Source organism: Oryctolagus cuniculus, chromosome 12, assembly GCF_051225735.1.
Source record: "Oryctolagus cuniculus isolate XC-2025 breed Fujian yellow rabbit chromosome 12, ASM5122573v1, whole genome shotgun sequence".
In the NCBI taxonomy this organism is placed as follows: Eukaryota; Metazoa; Chordata; class Mammalia; order Lagomorpha; family Leporidae; genus Oryctolagus; species Oryctolagus cuniculus.
In genome coordinates this window covers 72,188,796-72,207,069 of record NC_142878.1, presented here as the reverse complement: position 1 = coordinate 72,207,069, position 18,274 = coordinate 72,188,796, and the positions used below count along the sequence as shown (strand labels likewise).

At 40.9% G+C, this 18,274-nt stretch overlaps 1 protein-coding gene across 14 annotated transcripts in view; it reads right to left on the bottom strand.

Moving 5' to 3' along the window:
• The window catches only part of GALK2 (galactokinase 2), a 145,429-nt gene that overhangs the window by 93,568 nt on the left and 33,587 nt on the right, over nt 1–18,274 (bottom strand). For all 14 annotated transcript variants that reach the window (XR_016218094.1, XR_016218096.1, XM_008269030.5 and 11 more), the window contains 2 exons: nt 14,943–15,033; nt 11,294–11,440 (listed from right to left, as the gene is read on the bottom strand). Coding sequence is in view for 12 of the 14 variants with exons in the window: in XM_008269030.5 (XP_008267252.1) it covers nt 11,294–11,440; nt 14,943–15,033 (238 nt within the window). In the remaining 2 variants the exon portion in view is untranslated. The remainder of the gene's footprint in view (nt 1–11,293; nt 11,441–14,942; nt 15,034–18,274) is intronic.

Genomic DNA, 18,274 nt, shown 5'->3' with positions numbered 1-18,274 from the left:
CCAAGTGCTTGGGCCCTGCACCCACATATGAGATCAGGAGGAAGCACCTGGCTCCTGGCTTCGGATTGGCTCAGTGCGCTGGCCATAGTGGCCATTTGGGGGGTGAACCAATGGAGAAAAGAAGACTTTTCTCTCTGTCTCTCTCTCTCACTGTCTAACTCTGCCTGTCAAAAAAATAATAATAAAAATAATTTAAAAAAAAGAATCTCTAGGCTTCAGCTAACACTTATAAAGTGGCTCAGAGAACGGTTACATGTATGGGTTCACTCTGTCTGAAATGCTCTCGAGCCTCCCAGGACTCTGTGTCATGACACGGCTTTCCCTTCCTTTAACGTTTTCTTACATGAAATCTTCCCTGTTTAACTTCACCAAGGAGCCATTATTCAACCTTATTCTCCATGCATACTTGAAATACTCCACACCTTGCAAGAGATAGATGTTCCGTTTATAAATCCTCTGTTAATATTCCACCATGCACGGTACATTCCAGAAGGGCACTGACGTTTTCCTTTCTTGTTAGAGTCTGCTCCCTTGCCTGGGTGGGGTACAGGAATGATTCTCCCAGCTCAAAGAACTCCACCGACGTAAAGCACGTCTTGCCATCCCAACTCACCACCCTCCAAAGGCTTGCTATCACACTTAGACTACAAGCCAGAGAAAGCTCTACAGGCCCTGGCTGCCTCTCAGCTCACCTCCCACCACCCTACTGCTCACTCAGAGCAGCGAGCAGTCAGCGCTCCAGCTACACGGGTCGAACTCAAGCTTGCTCTCACCTCAGGGCTTATGCACCAGCTGCTCCCTCTGCTTCCTTTCTGTTCGCTCTGTTAAGGACTCTGTCAAATGTCCCCTCCTGGAATTGGATTTCTTCCAGCTCCCTAGCTAACTTAGCAGACTTCCCTTGCCACAGCCCGTTTTGCTTCACAGCCATATATGATTTTTTATATATGCATTTCTCTAGCTTTTCATTATCTATCTCTCACCATCACCACCAGCAGCAGCATGGAAATTCCATGAAAGCAGGGGCTTCCCTGACACTCTGCACAGTGGTATCTCTGGTGACTAGAACAATTCTTCTGACACATACTGTGTGTTCAGTAAATGTCAGGGAGTCACTGCTTCCAGGACTTGGGACAGAAGTTCATACTGTGGCTAGAAACACTGTCCTCTCTGGAAAGCACTCCCAAGCAAATCCAGTGTTAGTCCTATTAGTCCAGTCTTCCCAGTGAATGAGTAAGATTCTTGAGGCCAACTTTGAGCTTCCCCATCTTCCTCACTGGACTGCAAATCTCAAGGAAACCTTTCATAGCCAATCTGTATTCTGAATTATTCGGAATCACATTAACTGTGTTTCTGACAAAATGCCAAAGTAGAGATATCCGAAGACGTCTCTTCTACTGTATCCCCCAGATCCTCCAAAGTGGGTCTTCTGAACAGCTCTTGCTCAGTCCACACCTCATTAAATTCAAAACTTACACCCCTTCTCTTCCCACTCCAGCAGAGGGATGAATTTGTGGGTAGAAGCCAGCACAACCCACCTTACTACTCGAGGCTAGCTTTTGGAGTTGCAACCTGTTTCCCAACTCAGCCAGCTACCTCCAACCTAAGATCCTTAGGAGGCACTTGATCCTTCCTTCATGGGTTTCAAAGACAGCTCCAAGGACAGATAGAAGCAGAACACATATATGGTAAAGCAACCGAACTCTTAAGCTAACAAGATGCAGGCATATTTTACAGAGTATCTCGGCAACTAAAATTTTCCTAGTGGAACACTTCTTAATTTTTTTTAATAATCAAACTTCATAGAATATTTGTATCTTCCAATACAACACATTTTGAAAGGTGCTAATATAGGAAATATATATTTACAGTTTAAGACCTCAATCCCACATTGCAAACAAAACAGCATGCAATGCTAACACCAGGTGTCAACAGAGAAGATACACAGGTATTAATAAGTAAGGGACTTGTTTGTGAACAGTCATATTAACTGTTTGATGTCTAAGAAAATTGGTTTAAGGGGCCAGTGTTGTGGCGAAGTGGGTTAAGCCACTGCCTGAGATGCCAGCATCCCAAAGAGCACCAGTTAGAGTCCAGGCTACTCTACTTAGTATCCAGCTCCCTGTTAATGTACTTGGGAAAGCAGCAGATGATGGCCCAAGTGCCTGAGCCCCTGCCACCCACATTAGAGTCCAAGATGGAGCTCCAAACTCCTGGGTTCAACCTGGTCCGACTCTAACCATTGCAGCTATTGGGGAGTGAACCAGCAGATGCAAGATCTCTTTCCCCCACCCCGACCCCTCTCTCTCTGTGTAACTGTCTGGCTTTCAACTAAATAAAACTTTTTAAAAGAAAGAAAATGGGTTTAAGCATTTTTTTTTACCCTACTTCTGTGTAGAGGAAGTTTCTCTGTGTTTTTCTAACATTGTGGGAAGTTAGAAATGTTTGAGTTGAGGAATCATGCATAATACTTTTTCCTGTTTAATAAGAAATCGGGTCTTGCAAAATGATTTTCTGCAGAACATCTGATTTTTAGAACAGCCTATTGCCATTAAATGAAGATGCCTGTTTTTTCTGGATTCTTTCATCTAAAACCCACCATCAAGCCTCCCCTGGCCCTTTCTTACTTAGTCCCATTGCAGCAGCTCATCTGTTCTCCATCTCTAGCCTTGATTCACCGAATCCCTTCCTGCCTGTTCATCTTCCAATACCCCCAGTTATGGTCATTGAGGTCATCCACTGCTCCTTTTAATTTTCATTGTATGACTATTCATCTCTCCTCTCTATCCTTGTCGTTATTTCACTTTCACCAAAGGGATATTTGCACATAATCTAAAAAATCATATGGAGCCAAAAGCCTGAGAACAAGAATCCGTAGCTCTTACCCCCTCATGCCATCCCCATTGTAGTGTGTATACAGGCAGTTTCAGCTTTTTGTTCTCACTTCAAATTATTAAAACATGAATAAAATGGTCTCTCCCAGTTATTCCAATTTTAACTTTATCTAATGCTTTCCTATTAAGGCAAATGAGGATTTTAATTTATTATATCCACCTTTCTGTCCACCCTCATCTTTCTCAATAAATTATGCCAAAATGTTGTTTAAATCTGTACTCAGTATATGAAGTATTCTGACTATTGTTCACTTACGAGCCATTTCCTGAAAAATTATTGATTTCCTTTCTATTATAAATTTTAACAGTTGGCTCATTTTTCTCTCTTAGCTTTATCTGTATATCTGCCCAAGCCTTCCCAAACCCTACAACAACTCTGTAAAATTACTTTCATTCAGGAGCAGGTGTTTAGCCTAGTGGTTAAAATCTTGTGTCCCACATTCGGATCTGACTAAAAGGTCCATGAGAGTCTCACAGGCATGGAAAGCCATGACACGGTGGCAAAAAAACAATCTAAATGAAAGATCCTGGTGAACAACACCCCAGCAGAAGGATCAGGCCATCAAGGAGAGAGGCGCCTTTCTCTGAAGGGAGGAAGGAACCTCCACTGTGATACGGCCTTGACTAAACAAATTCAGAGTTGGTGAACTCAAGGGGCTTCCATAGCCTAGACAGCTCATAGCAAGAGTCTCGGGTGATTGCTGACATCATAAATAAGAGTACCAATTGTTAAATCAACAACAGGAGTCACTGGGTTCATGCTCCCCACGCAGGATCTCTGTCCTTAATGTGTTTAACTATGAAACTCAAAAACAACACTACTAGTCGAACAATACCCTATACCTGGTTCGGTTGTGTGAGTGCAACCTCTTGAAATCCCTGCTTAGTATATACTAAGTTGATCTTCAGCATATGAAGGTAATTAAAAATGAAACGTGATGAAAGGCGGGATGGGAGAGGGAGTGGGTGAGGGGAGGGCCACGGGAGGGAGGGAGGTTGTGGGGGGGAGCCACAACAATACAAAAGTTGCATTTTATATTCTACTTAAAACTATTGGTTGAACTCTGTAATTAATACACAATTACTCTTAGGTGTTTAATTAATGCTATAACTAGTACTCAAATAGTATTTTACACTTTGTGTTTCTGTGTGGGAGCAAAATGTGGAAATCTTTACTTAATATACGCTAAATTGATCTTCTGTATATAAAGATAATTGAAAATTAATCTTGATGCGAAGGGGAAGGGGAGAGAGAGTGGGAGAGGGGAGCGTTGTGGGTGGGAGGGAAGTTACGGGGGGGAGGAAGCTATTGTAATCCATAAGCTGTACTTTGTAAATTTATGCTCTTTAAATAAAAAAAATTAAAATAAAATAAAATAAAATAAACCTTGTGTCCCATATTGCAGTGTTTACGTTCAATTCCTGGTTCTGGCCCTGGCTCTTGACTTCAGCTTCCTGCTAATTCACATTCCTGGGAGGCAGCATAGATGGCTCAAGTAGCTGGGTCCCTGCCACCCTCATGGGAGACCTAGATTGCATTCCCAGCTCCAGCCATTGAAGTCCTTTGGGAAGTGAAGCCACAGCTAGGCCTCTGTCTCTTTATCTCCCTAATTAAAAAAAAAAAAATCTGGATTCATTTTGCCATGTGATTGAACATGTAAGATTTATCAGATTTACTTCTTTTCTGTTAGGATTTATGAGCTCCATTTTCTCCTTCCTCTTCTCATTCTAATCTTTACTGTGTTCTAAGCTACCAGATATTATGATGTTATATTGCAATTTCCCTTATTCAGTGTTCTATAAATACCCAACTCCTTTTTCCAGTGTTGGATTTTCCATTTCCTAATACCCTTGTCAGCTTCTTTTTTGGATTACTCTCTAGTTTTTCTGAATTACTTCCTCTCAACTTTTAGACTTTGCATGTTGAAAATGTTTTATTCAATATTCACATTTAAACAGAGCATCTAAGCTAAAACTCATTCATATTTTAAAGACATTATACTGCTACCTTCTATCTTCCAATACCATTTCTGAGAAATTAATTTTTATTCCTGACTTTCTGATCTATCTCTCCCTTCTCTCTTGCTCTCTCCATCAGCTTTTAGTTTCTTTTCTATTAACACTTGAGTTTCAAAAATCTCAGATGATTAGGCCAGTGCTGTGGTATAGCAGGTAGAGCCGCCAACTGCAGTGCCATCATCCCACATGGGTGCCAGTTCAAGTCCTAGATGCTCCACATCTGATTCAGCTCTCTGCTATGGTCTGGGAAAGCGGTAGAAGATGCCAAAGTCCTTGAGCCCCTGCACCTGTGTAGGAGACCCAGAAGAAGCTCCCAGCTCCTGGCTTCAGATTGGCCCAGCTCAGCCATTGCGGATATTTGAGGAGTGAACCAGCGGATGGAAGACTGACTCTCTCTCTCTCTCTCTCTCTCTCTCTGCTTCTCTATAACTCTGCCTTCCAAATAAATAAATAAATCTTTAAAAAAAAGAAAATTCCCAGATGATATGCTCTGTTTTGGCCTTTTTCATTTAATATGCATATACCCAAGGAGCCATTTCGATCAGAATTTACATTTTCACTTTGGAGAAATATTGTTTAAAAATAATTTTCTAATGACTTTTTTCTGTTTTTCCTTACTAGCTGTAATTTGGATATCTGGAAGTGATCATAAATTTTCTTATTTTCTCTTTCTCATTACCCACCTCTTTTTTTTCGGAGAATCTTCTAATCCTTTCACTGAACTTGTTTTAGTGATCCTATTTTTAATATCCCAAAGCTCTATCCTCTTGTCTGTTCCTGTTTTTAAAAATTGTTATTTTTCAAGGATTTAACTTTTATCTTGAGATTTATGTATTTATTTTAAAGGCAGAGTTACAGAGAGAAAAGAAACAGAGAGAGATCTTCCATTCAATGGTTCACTATCCAACAGCCAGGTCTGGACCAGGATGAAGCGAGGAGCCTGAACTCCATCTAAGTCTCCCATGTGGGTGCATGGACCCAAGCACTTGGGCCATCTGCTGCTACTTTTCCCAGGTGCATTAGTAGGGAGCTGGATTGGAAGTGGAGCAGCCAGGTCTTGAACTGGCATTCATATGGGATGCTGACATTGACCAGTGGCACCACAACTCCATCCCCATCATTTTTTCATCTCTAAGGACAGCAAGCATGTCTTCTTTGATGCAGTCTTCTGTTCACAGCATTGTGTCTGTCTCCTCTGAGTTCCTGTTTTCTCTTTGGGTTTTTATTTGCTTCATTTGGGAGGCCTTTCCTCCAAAATCTGATTAATCTTGATGCCCTATCATATTTAAGAATGAATCATTTGGAAGATGATTAGGATTTATGCATATGGGCTTCCAATGGGATTACAGATTAGCTGGGGAATTTCTGAGGAAAGGGGTTCCCCAAATATCAGTGTCTGTAGGTCTTTTCTCTAGGATGGCTGCATTTCCTCTAAGAAGGATCCACCAATTATCCTAATGGATTATTATTAAGGTGGTGAGGCTGCCAGTAGGAGGGAACTGGAAATTTCACTGTTCAAATACAGACTGTCCTTTAATTCCCCAGTTCTCAAATGTGTTTTTTGCCCTGCCTTTCTCAGTGCTCAGTGTCCCCAAGTCTAGATGATCTCTGGTTGTTTCTCCAAAGACTCCTGCAAAGGTGGATGGAAATGGTCTCAGTTGAGAGCGGGCTTTGAGGGTCTGACTGATTCTAATAAAGACTTTCAGATGGGCTCCCAGCTATCACATCGTGCTGATTTCTCCCTAAGCCTTTCCAGAGGGCTGCAGCGTGAGTCAGACTGCTTTCCATCTTTCTCTGTGTCCACAGGCACTTGGCCCTGACCTTTCTCCACTCTGCTATGTCATGCACCAGTTTTCCACCCACTTTCCATCTTTATATTTTGTGGTTTAGGGTTATTTATGTCTCTTTGGTTATCAAAGCTGGGGCTTGTGTTTCCTTGTCTTATTTTCCCTGTTGTTTGGGAGTGGCTTTTGATAAAAGACTAAAGAACCAAGAAATAAAGAGTAAATATGTGTTTATTCTGACATCTTAAATCCAAAAAAGCCTTTTACCACACCATACTCTCTCCTATCAGTACCATTCTGATTCATGATTTCTGGTTTCTAAACTCTCTGACTGACTAGCCAAATTGTTTTACTGGTTTCAAACCTGCAACATTTAAAGAATTAACAAGTTCTACATCTTCCTACCATGCCCCATTTGCAGCAGTTGTGTGCAGTGGCGTGGGGTACAGTGTCCATATCAAATAGGCTGGTTATTCCCTGTTTGTCCCTGTGCTCCTTGTTCTCACACTTTCTCGACACCAGAAGACTGACATCAATGAACCAACCCCCTCCTCCACTCCTGCTCCTTGCTACTCTCACCCATACCATTCTTTCCCTGCTTCACTGTATTTCTCCACAGCCATAGCTCCTTTGGCTTCCTAAGGAAACCCTTCCTAGTTGTTTTGTTTGACCTTGCTCACACCTCTGTAAGTAGTTGCTTTATTAAGTTCTGTATCCCACATGTCATTTGTTTACTACTGAGACACTGATACACCCATAAAAAGAAAAGTTTTAACTACTTTATCTTGAAATTTTATGATTTTCAAAAATCATAAATATGATCATACTTAAAGACTCAGAAAATTGGGGACTTCTCCTCAATCAAAGATTCTGACTTGAGAAAAAAGAGGAAGGAAAGAAGGAAGGAAGGAAGGAAGGAAGGAAGGAAGGAAGGGCGGGCTTTCCAAATAATTATGTTCATCCCCTAGAAAATACGAATTTTTATTACAACTTAGATTAGCGGGGAAAGCCAGAAGATACACATTGCTCCCTTTATGCTGTAGACTTTGGAGTCAGTTCTGACAAAAATATTCTTTGCTATTTTTTTGACCTTGAAAACAGAAATAGCACAACTAATTCTAAAGCTTCAAATGTTTCATTTTCTGTCTTTTATTCTTTCCCCCTTAATAGTCACATTATCAAAGGGCCAGAAAAACACACACAAAAAACTTTTACCAAACCTCCCTAAAAAGAAATGAATTCCTTGACTTCACACCTCCCTTCAGACACCAGAGGATCTTGTTGTCCAGGCACTGCCAGACATTTTGTATCGACACACCTTTCTCAGTTTCTCCTCCCTCATAAACCTTTCAACCCATTCCCGACCCCACTTCCTTTCTAAACTGTCCTTCCCAAAGTTTTGTTCAGTTTCTTTGTTGCTCTTTTCCCTGGAAGCTTCTCAAGCCTCACCCTCTTGGAAGCATCTGACAACACTGCCACTCTCTTCATGAAACATCATCTTCCTTTATTGTTATTTCACTGTCTGGTTTTCCTCCTACTGACTGGGATACTCAGTCTTGTCGGTGGACATCTCCCCTTGCCATTCCTCAGTGTTCATGCTTATGGGGCTCTGTCCTCATCTTCTTTATATGTCCTCTAAATTCCACTACTGGGTGTTCTCATCCACTCCTGTAGATTCAAAAGCCAATGACAACACTAACGATTCTCCAATTGACCGTCTCAAAGCCAGATCTCCCTCTTGAATTTCAGAGATTTTTTGGTAACAACTCAATAACTTATCATAATGCAGAGACCCTCACACTCAGCATGTCAGATCAATTTTCCATCAACTCTATTTTCCATCTATGTTCCAATGAATAAAGCCAGAGACATGGGTAGAATCCTTGACTCCTGCTGTCCCCCATCCCTACACCCAATCAATGGCCAAGCCCTAATGATTCTGAGATGTGCCTTGAATCTTTCATCCAATCCATTCTCAGTGCCACTTCCCTATACCAAATCACCCCTGACAACAACATTATTACACTCAAATCTAAACTTAACCTTGTCACAATTCAGACATGATCATGTTACCCTCTTCTTATAACCCTGCAATGGTTTTCCATAGAAATCAAGATAAAGTGCAAATTGTTCAACATTTTTTACAAGGCCCAGCATCTGATCTCCTACCCTGCTACCCAAGTTACTACATGTTCCACACTTACTGAACCCCTTTTAGTTCCTTCAACAAGCCTGATCACTTTTATTTATTTTTTTGACAGGCAGAGTTAGTGAGAGAGAGAGACAGAGAGAAAGGTCTTCCTTTTGCCGTTGGTTCACTCCCCAAATGGCCGCTACAGCAGGCGCGCTACGCCGATCCGAAGCCAGGAGCCAGGTGCTTCTTCCTGGTCTCCCATGCGGGTGCAGAGCCCAAGCACCTGGGCCATCCTCCACTGCACTCCCTGGCCACAGCAGAGAGCTGGCCTGGAAGAGGGGCAACCGGGACAGAATTCGGCACCCTGACCGGGACTAGAACCCGGTGTGCCGGCGCCGCAAGGCGGAGGATTAGCCTAGTGAGCTGCGGTGCCGGCCGCCTGATCACTCTTATACCAGATTGTTTCCACATGATGTTCCTCCCACCTGATATTTCCCTATCTCATGTTATTAGCACTATAATCCCATTAACATTTTTTATTTTTCTTTATTTTATTCTATTTATTTGATAGGCAGAAACAGACAGCTCCTATCTACTGGTTCATTCTCCAAATGCCCACAAGAGTCAGGGCTGGTCCAAGCAGAGCTGGGAGCTGGAACTCAATCCAGTTCTCTCATGTGGGTAGCAGGAACCCAACTACCCAGGCACTCTGATATGTGTTGTAGGCATCCCAAACAGCATCTCAACAACTATACCAAAAGCTCACTCCTCCATTAGTTTTGTCTTGTATTTGATTTCCTTTCTCTCTTCCTTTGTTTCTTTCCTCTTTTCTTTCTTCCTTCCTTCCTGCTTTCTTTTTCTTTCATTTTCTTTCTTTTCTCTCTTTTTTTCTCTTTTTCTTTACTTCTCTCTTTCATACATAGAGAGTGAGACAAAGATAGAGATCTATCTGCTAATTTATCCCCCAATTGCCTTCAACAACCAAGACAGGATCAAGCCAAAGCCAAGAACCTGGAATTCATCCAGGTCTCCCCTCATGGGTGGCAGGGACCCATTTACTTGAGCCACAATTACTGCCTCCCAGGCGGAATATCAGCAGGAAGCTGGATGAGTAGAAGGCTAGGACTCAAACCCAGGCACTGCAATATGCAATGCAGGCATCCCAAATGGTCTCTTAACCACTGTGCCAAATGCCATCCCCCATTAGTACTTCTTGACTAATATCTACAATTCCTTGACTCCTTTATGTCTCAGGTGAGATGTCCTATGCTCTCTAAATCTGAGTTAAATCTGTTCCCATACCACACTACTTACCCAACTGCCACATTATAACTGCCTATATATTTGTCTCTATTCCCCTTTAAGACCATAAGTACAGTAAAGTTTAAGATGGTATGTATTATATCTCAGTGCTTTCAACATTACTCAGCACAAAGCAGCCATTAAATAAATAGTGGATGAATGATGAAAAAACAAATGAACAAACTACCAGACTGAAAGTTGAACCTATTTTCCCCTAGCTTTCTCTCTTCTTTAAAATCAAATAATAAGTAAATATCCTTAGTTACTTATCACCTGCCCCAAATAAGTCATTGCTTACAAAGGACTAATTATGTATACTTACACATGACACTAAGGCAAAGAATTCATTCTATCTTTGACTTTGCCTTCTCTTTCATTGTTTTCCTTTTCCCCACATATAAAATGTTCAAACTAAAAATTTAAACACACTTAAAAGAGACTAAGTATGTGACTGACCTTCTCTTCTGCTGCCTGCTGCCTAGTCTGTTCCCAAACTACCTGTAAACTTTGCAGTGTCTTACAGGGGCAGAGAAGAACCTATGATAACATTTTATTTGAACCAGAATGCCAAAACATTAATTAAAGCTGAGCACATGCACTCCGAACTGCAAGTCAGAGATTTATGTGAACTTGTAAAGTTGAGGCTTTCTGGCCTCTTGCAGGATTTACATTTCCTTTAAATAAGCATTTCCTCTTTTAAATGCCATTTTTTTTTTTTTTTTAGTTTATGTTAGTGACTAACCTGCCAGCATAAACAGATTTGCTGTTCAGCTCCTTTATTACCTGCTCTTTATCCTTTTCACCCACTGCTTGTCAAATATTTAAATTTAAGGTTTTAGGTGCAAATAAGCAGATTCAACCACAAGACCTAGAATTTCTTGCTCTAAATGTACTTTGTTAATGAAGTCACTGAAATATACCTTCAAACTGCATACTTAATCCAAGAACATTTTAATACAGGTATTCATAGATCGGTTCACTCACTATCTTATAGTGATTTAACACAAGCAAGACTTGGTAATTTAACATGCTTGCCCACCTGTGCTGTCCTTTCAGGGAACACAAGGTTTCTTGGTCTTGAAGGATATTCTGATTTTGAGATTCGGATGCTAATGCCTTTAGAAAGAAAGGCTGCTGTGAGCACTACTATAAAAGGTGGTTACCTTGGATAGGTTCATTCCCAGTGCTGTGAGTGTCACCAAGCCAGCACAACAAACTAAGGCACTGGAGCTGGAGAGGCCAGAACTTGGCGGTATGTTTCCATCTACCAGGCAGTTCATTCCAGTCAGGTCACTGAGACCAAAGTGTTCCTAAGAACATAAGGAAAAACAGCAATAGTCATTTCAGTGTTGAATTTAAGGAGTAGTATAACCTTCAGAGAACAGAGGTTCACCAGTAGACTTCTTATAATATTTATAGAAACTAGTTGTACAATTCAATTTAATTGGGACTATACATAACATTTTATTTAATGGCTCTTGGCCAATGGGTAAGGCAATCTGAAGATCACTTTTTTACTTTGTTCAACAAAAAGCTACTGGTCCATTTCCTAAAATTGCCGTGAATGTTCTTATATATTGAATTTGAGCAAATGCAAAAAAAAAAAAAGACAATGATAGTTCAACGTGTCAAGTATAAGAAAAGAAAGACACAATTATCAGCAAAGTGGGTTAAAACTCCACATAGTACATCTCCAGTGTTCTTTCATTATAAAAATTCTAACGCCTAGAGAAGTGCTGGCTTCTATGCACTGTCTCGCTTCAGAAAGTCCTCTGGAAAACAGAGTTTCAAGGTTTCTCAGTTCTATTTTACTTACAGAAAAACCTAGGCACCAAGAGATTAAGCGACTTTCCCAATATCACACAGAGGGAGCTGGGAATAGGTCTCGGTTCTCAGATTCCCACTGCAGTTAGAAATCGGGGCCAGCATACTGTCACTGTGATTTAATGGAAGTCAGCTATATGAGGAAATCCAGATTTCTCCTCAAGTTTATAGATACAATTTGGCCATATGGTAGCTTTAAAGACAGCCAAATTAGAATTCAGCCACAAATGAGAATGGAGACTCTAAACAAGGCAGGGAAACTCTGTTTCTACAAATGGGGAAGTCCAAAGAAACAATAAGACTCAGACTTAGACACAAAGCTCTAATATACTCACAGGACTAACTAGGACTATGACACTGGGTGATATCATATAGCCTTTGTGGTTTAGGATTAAAGATAAATTCAAGGCCACCTCCTCCTCAAGAAAAAGTACCCTCATCCTTGCAAGGCTCACGCAACTCAAGACCAAAGTATGAAATGCTATTATGTTACCTAATTATGCATTTCATCATACACATTATTCTAGGGAGAAATTTCAATACACTAGATAGAATAGCCAGAGTAACAACAAAACTCTGCAAATAAAAGACCATTTCTTTCCTTAATTTTTTTTGTCCTTTTCTCCTAGCTGGCAAAACTCACGTACCACAAAAGAAGAGATTCACTTGGATGTGCTTCTCTTTTTTATTTCAAGTCATTGAAAAATTTCTTTCCAGAAATACAAATTATAAACTGAAACACTGCTGCTGCCAGTGCCCTTTCATACAGAATGTCAGACAGCTTGCTTAAAAAAATAATCCTTGTAGGATACTATCTATTTAACTATAAACTGATCTACAGGGTGTCTTGAATGTGAGTCAGACTTACAAACTTATCACACAGTGTTTAAATTAAAATGTACAACAGATTCAAAAATGCAAATGGCTTATGCCAAGTTCTGTAATAGCTCTATCCCAAAAGGATACATGTTCAATTTTGTATAAACAGATTATTCTTTGGAACTTTCTAGTATTTTAATTTGAAGGTTTCTGAACAGGCAAACATTTATACTACTTTTCTGCTAGAAGTTCACTGTACAAACCTGCTCTTGCACATAAGTTGTCAAACCAAAGAGGAAGGTTTTTAACACAAAATGCTCAAAAACAACACAACGTGCATTATTTAGGCCATTTTACCCACACACTACAAACAGACTTGTTGTTGTATGGAAAACACAACTGCATTTGCCAGGCAAATGCTTCCAAATACTGTAATTCCCACTAATACTTCTGACAAGCCAGATGGTTTGAAGGTTTAGAACCTGCCAATAACTTTTCCCATAAGTCATTACCACGGGAGAAATAAAACACACACACACACAAAAGACAGTAATGAATGTGGTAACTCTAAGAAAAGATACCACATTTAGAGTTCAGGACTATGCATTTGATGCATCTCTGTAACAGATATGCCACTGAATCCTGGGCTACACACGAATAAGTTGTAAATATGACCACCGGGCAGTCAGGAACACAAGCTCTCTAAAACAAGAGTTAACATATCTGCTTTTGGTCTAAAAAGCAAAATCTACCTCTCATTGTTCTTTGCCTGTGATTCTCTCCAAGAGCCACTACCAATAACATAATTGTCTAAAATATTAAATTGTTATAAAAAGCAAATACCCATTTTCTTTTTTTAAAGATATTTATTTATTTATTTGACAGGTAAAGTTACAGACAGTGAAAGAGACAGAAAGGTCTTCCTTCCGTTGGTTCACTCCCCAAATGGCCGCTATAGCCAGGAGCTGCGCCGATCCAAAGTCAGGAGCCAGGTGCTTCTTCCTGGTCTCCCATGCGGGTGCAGGGGCCAAAGCACTTGGGCCATCCTCTACTGCTGTCCCAGGCCATAGTAGAGAGCTGGATCGGAAGAGGAGCAGCCGGGACTAGAACCGAAGCCATATGGGATGCCAGCACCGCAGGCGCAGGATTAACCAAGTGAGCCACGGCGCCAGCCCCCAAATACCCATTTTCTATTTTGTCCTTCATACTTTTTTAAAATTTATGAAAATGGAAGTATTTCCTTGTTCTTACACATGACATTAGATATTTTCAAGGGAATTATTCAATGTTTCTAGGAAAATACACTAGTGTATTTCACTGTATCTTTTTTAACCCCATCTGAGGTAAGCAGTAACAACACTACTTACCATTTATTGGATGCCTAACAACATCACACACTGTGTTATCCTCACAACAACCTCTGTTAAGAGAGCAGTAACATCTACTGATAAATCTGAGCCTTATGTGGCTAAGTTACACGCCTGAGTAGCATAGAGACTGAAATTCAGGACTGCCCAACTCTAAATTCTACTACAGTGTACTCCTTTATAGCTCAGGAACAAAATGTAAACAGTATTATGAGAAAGGATCTTCAAAAGATTCAAAAACCAGACAGAGGAGGTTCGTGTTTGGCACAGCAGTTAGGATGTCCATGTCCCACACTGAAGTGACTGGTTCAAGTCCCACCTCTGTTTCCAATCCAGCACACTGTTAAGGTGCACCCTGAGAGGAGGTGGTGAGGACCCAATTATTTGGGTCCTTGCCACCCATATAGGAGACCCAGATTGAGCTGATGGCTCTTGGCTTTGGCCTGGTCCAGCCCTAGAGGTTGCAGGTATTTGGGGAGTGAAAAAGAGCTCTCTCTATCATTATCTCTCTATCTTTCAAATAAATGAGGGGGAAAAAACCCAGTCATTTAAAAACAAGACAGACATTTGTCAGATATACCTGATTTATGAACAGCCAGCTATCTATGAAAGACCACTACCACCTGCTATGAGCAATACCCAGAAACATTCATATTCCCCCATCCTGTGAAAAATAAATTAGCAAAATAGAAATGTACATTAGTACTGAAAGGAAACAAAAATTGATACAGCAAATTTTAAAATGTGACATAGTACACACCACAATTTCATTTGCTAGTAGGTGCTTTACAAACCAATTTACCTGAATTCCTTTAAATCCACATAGGAAATAGTTGTGCCACAGAGGCTTGGTTTTGTCGATCTGAATGTTATTAGAACTAGTACTGAAGTCCCTGCAAAAACAAAAGACAACATGGATTTAAATCTGGAGGCCTTGAACTGTAAAAAAAAAAATCAATGGCTATCTGCTGCCATCTTGTGTCAAAACAGCGATACTGACATTTCCTTGAGCATTGAATTTACGTACTTCACAGTCTACCCTGAAACAACGAAGACATCCAGCTGCTGCTAAAAGTAAAAAGGGGAAGCTGTAGAGGCCTTAATGACTAAACTACCTCCAAACAACCCTTTTTACTTCCTGAAACAGAGACGACAAATGTATTATCGCATAACCTACAACCGTTTTCTCTTTCACGTTGGACCTCAGTTTGCAGGTGTAAACCACAGGAATGCTTTATCCTCTGGGCCTGCCGTTTGGCAGACCCCCAGCTGAAACAGACCCAAAGTGATAGTCCCCCCCTCTCCTACCACCTATCCAATTTTGCCATCTGTACAATTTAAGAAAAAGAACGAACACACAAAATACATGATTCTAGTAGAGTATCACACATTGAACAAACTAAGAATCTATGCTGAAAAAAGAAACACAAAAATGTAACAAAAGCGAAACTATGTGCCTGGTACAAAGTGGGGACCTGATATGCTGACTATGTATGTTTGCAGATGAATAGACCTGAAGGTATAAAACCCAAAGCATTTATAGGCGTTACCTCCTGAAAAAGGTATGTGTGTTTTTAATCACATACACTTGTAGTTCTTGAAAATTTTTTGGCAATGAGCGTGTGTTACTTTTTTAAAGATTTTTTTTATTTATCTATTTAAGAGGTAGAGTTACAGACAATGAGAGGGAGAGACAGAGAGATCGATCTTCCAGACCCCGGTTTACTCCTCAAATGGCCTCAATGGCCGGAGCTGAGTCGATCCAAAGCCAGAAGCCAGGAGCCAGGAGCTTCCTCTGGATCTCCCATGCGGGTGCAGGGGCCCAAGTGCTTGGGCCATCTTACACTGCTTTCTCAGGCCATCGCAGAGAGCTGGATCTGAAGTGGAGCAGCTGGGACTAGAACCAGCACCCACATGGGATGCCAGTGCCACAGGCAGAGGATTAACCTACGGTGTCACAGCACCAGTACCATGTGTTACCTTTATATGCCTTTTTAGCAATTACAAAGGAAGAAATGAAGTAAAATTCCATGCATCTAAACTGATATAAATTAATAAATGCATAAATAGTTAAGTGAAGAATAAACTCTTCCTTACAGTAAAATGCCAAAAGGGAACTTCAAAAAGTTCAGGAAAATTGCACTAAAAGATAATGCACACTTCCCACATACCCTCTGAAGTACACTTTAAAAAACTGATTTATTTATTTGAGAGGGAGAGTTACAGACAGACAGAGGAAGAGACAGCGAGAGAGGTCTTCCAACTACTGGTTCACTCCCCAAATGGCCACAACAGCCAGAAGAAGCGAGCCAGGAGCCAGGAACTTCTTCCAGGTCTCCCTCGTGGGTGTAAGGGCCCAAGCACTTGGGCCATCTTCCACTGCTTTCCCAGGACATTAGCAGGGAGCTGAATCAGAAGTGGAACTCAAACCAGTGCTCATATGCAATGCCAGTGCCAGAGGTAGAAGCTTAACCTACTATGCCACAGCGCCAGCCCCTGAAGTACCTGATAGATGTAGAAGAAATGGTGGTGGAGGCAGGCGTTGTGTCACATTGAGTTAAGCCACAAAGTCACAGCTTGAGATGCCTGTAATCCCATACCTGAGTGCCTGGGATGGGGTCCTGCCTCGATTTCCAACCCAACTTCCTGCTAATGCACTCAGGAGACAGCAGATGAAGGTCTAAGTACTTTGGTTCCTGCCATCCCTTTGGCAGGAGTTCCTGGCTCCTGGCTTCAGCCTAGCCCAGCACTGGTCACTGTAGACATTTGGGGAATGGAACACCAAATGAAAGAGCCCTCCCCTTTCCTTTTCTCTCTCTCTCTTTCTCTCTCTGTTACTCTGTCTTTCAAATAAATAAATTGTTAAAAAAGAAAAATCACTACATGGTAAACTCCATTATAATTCTTTCAGGAAAGAATCATCAATGGATGCTAAAATTGGAGAGTAAAATTTTGGTGAGAAACAAGATATTTTCATAGACTACAAGTATTTCCCCATGAGATAGTTATTAATTGTAACATTTTTAATACTAACTTTATGTTGGAAGATTCTGTCAGATATCACCTTAACCAAATGATCAAAATTAACATCACCTGTAAAAGGATATCATACGCCTCCTTATGTGATGTACAGAAGATGAACATGTGTGGAGCCTTTCAGTTATTTTCAAGACATCCTTGTGCTTTATTGGTGAATAAGTTATGGTATTTCCATGCCATGAATGCCACCCAAAAAGTGAACAATTCTGAGAGGAACGCTCATACTTCCTAGGAGTCCTGGTGTAATCATACCCCTTGCCTACAGCAGAGGCTACCTACCTTGAAAATGTATCTTTACTTCCCTAACTCTTATATGGTATACTCTATTGCTCCTAGGCTACAAACCCATACTATTTGATACTATAGGCAACTTTTTTAAAAAAAGATTTTTATGTGAAAGGCAGAGTTACAGAGAGAGAGAAGGAGAGATAGAGACAAAGAGAGATCTTCCATCTGCTGGTTTACTCTCCAAATGGCCACAATGGCCAGGGCACAGCCAGGCCAAACCAGGAGCCAGGAGCTTCCACTGGGTCTCCCCTGTGGATGGCAGGGGTCCATGAACTTGGGCCATCATCCACTGATCGGAAATGGAACATCCAGGACTTGAACAGGTGCACATACAGGATGCCAGTGTTGCAGGCAGTGGTTTAAACCACTGCGCCACAGTGCCAGCCCCAACTGTAGGCAATTTCAGCACAGTGGTACATATCTGTATATATAAACATATCTAAACAGAAAAGATACACATCAAATATGATCTTAACATTTTTTAAATAGCACATTTGTACAGGGCACTTGATATGAATGGGGTTTGTAGGACGAGCAGTTGCTCTGAGAAGCCAGTGATTAACTGGTGAGGGAATGTGAAGGCCTGACATTACTGTCTACCACTGTGGGCTTTATAAACACTGTGCATTTAGATTATGCTCAACTTATTTTTTAATTGTCTCTTCAATAATCAAATGAGCTTAGCTTAGCTTACTGTAACTATTTTACTTTTAATGTCTTTAATTTTCTAAGAATTTCTTGTTGTTTTTGTGATAATACTTAGCTTGAAACACAAACCCATGATAGGCAATAGGCATTTTTCAGCTC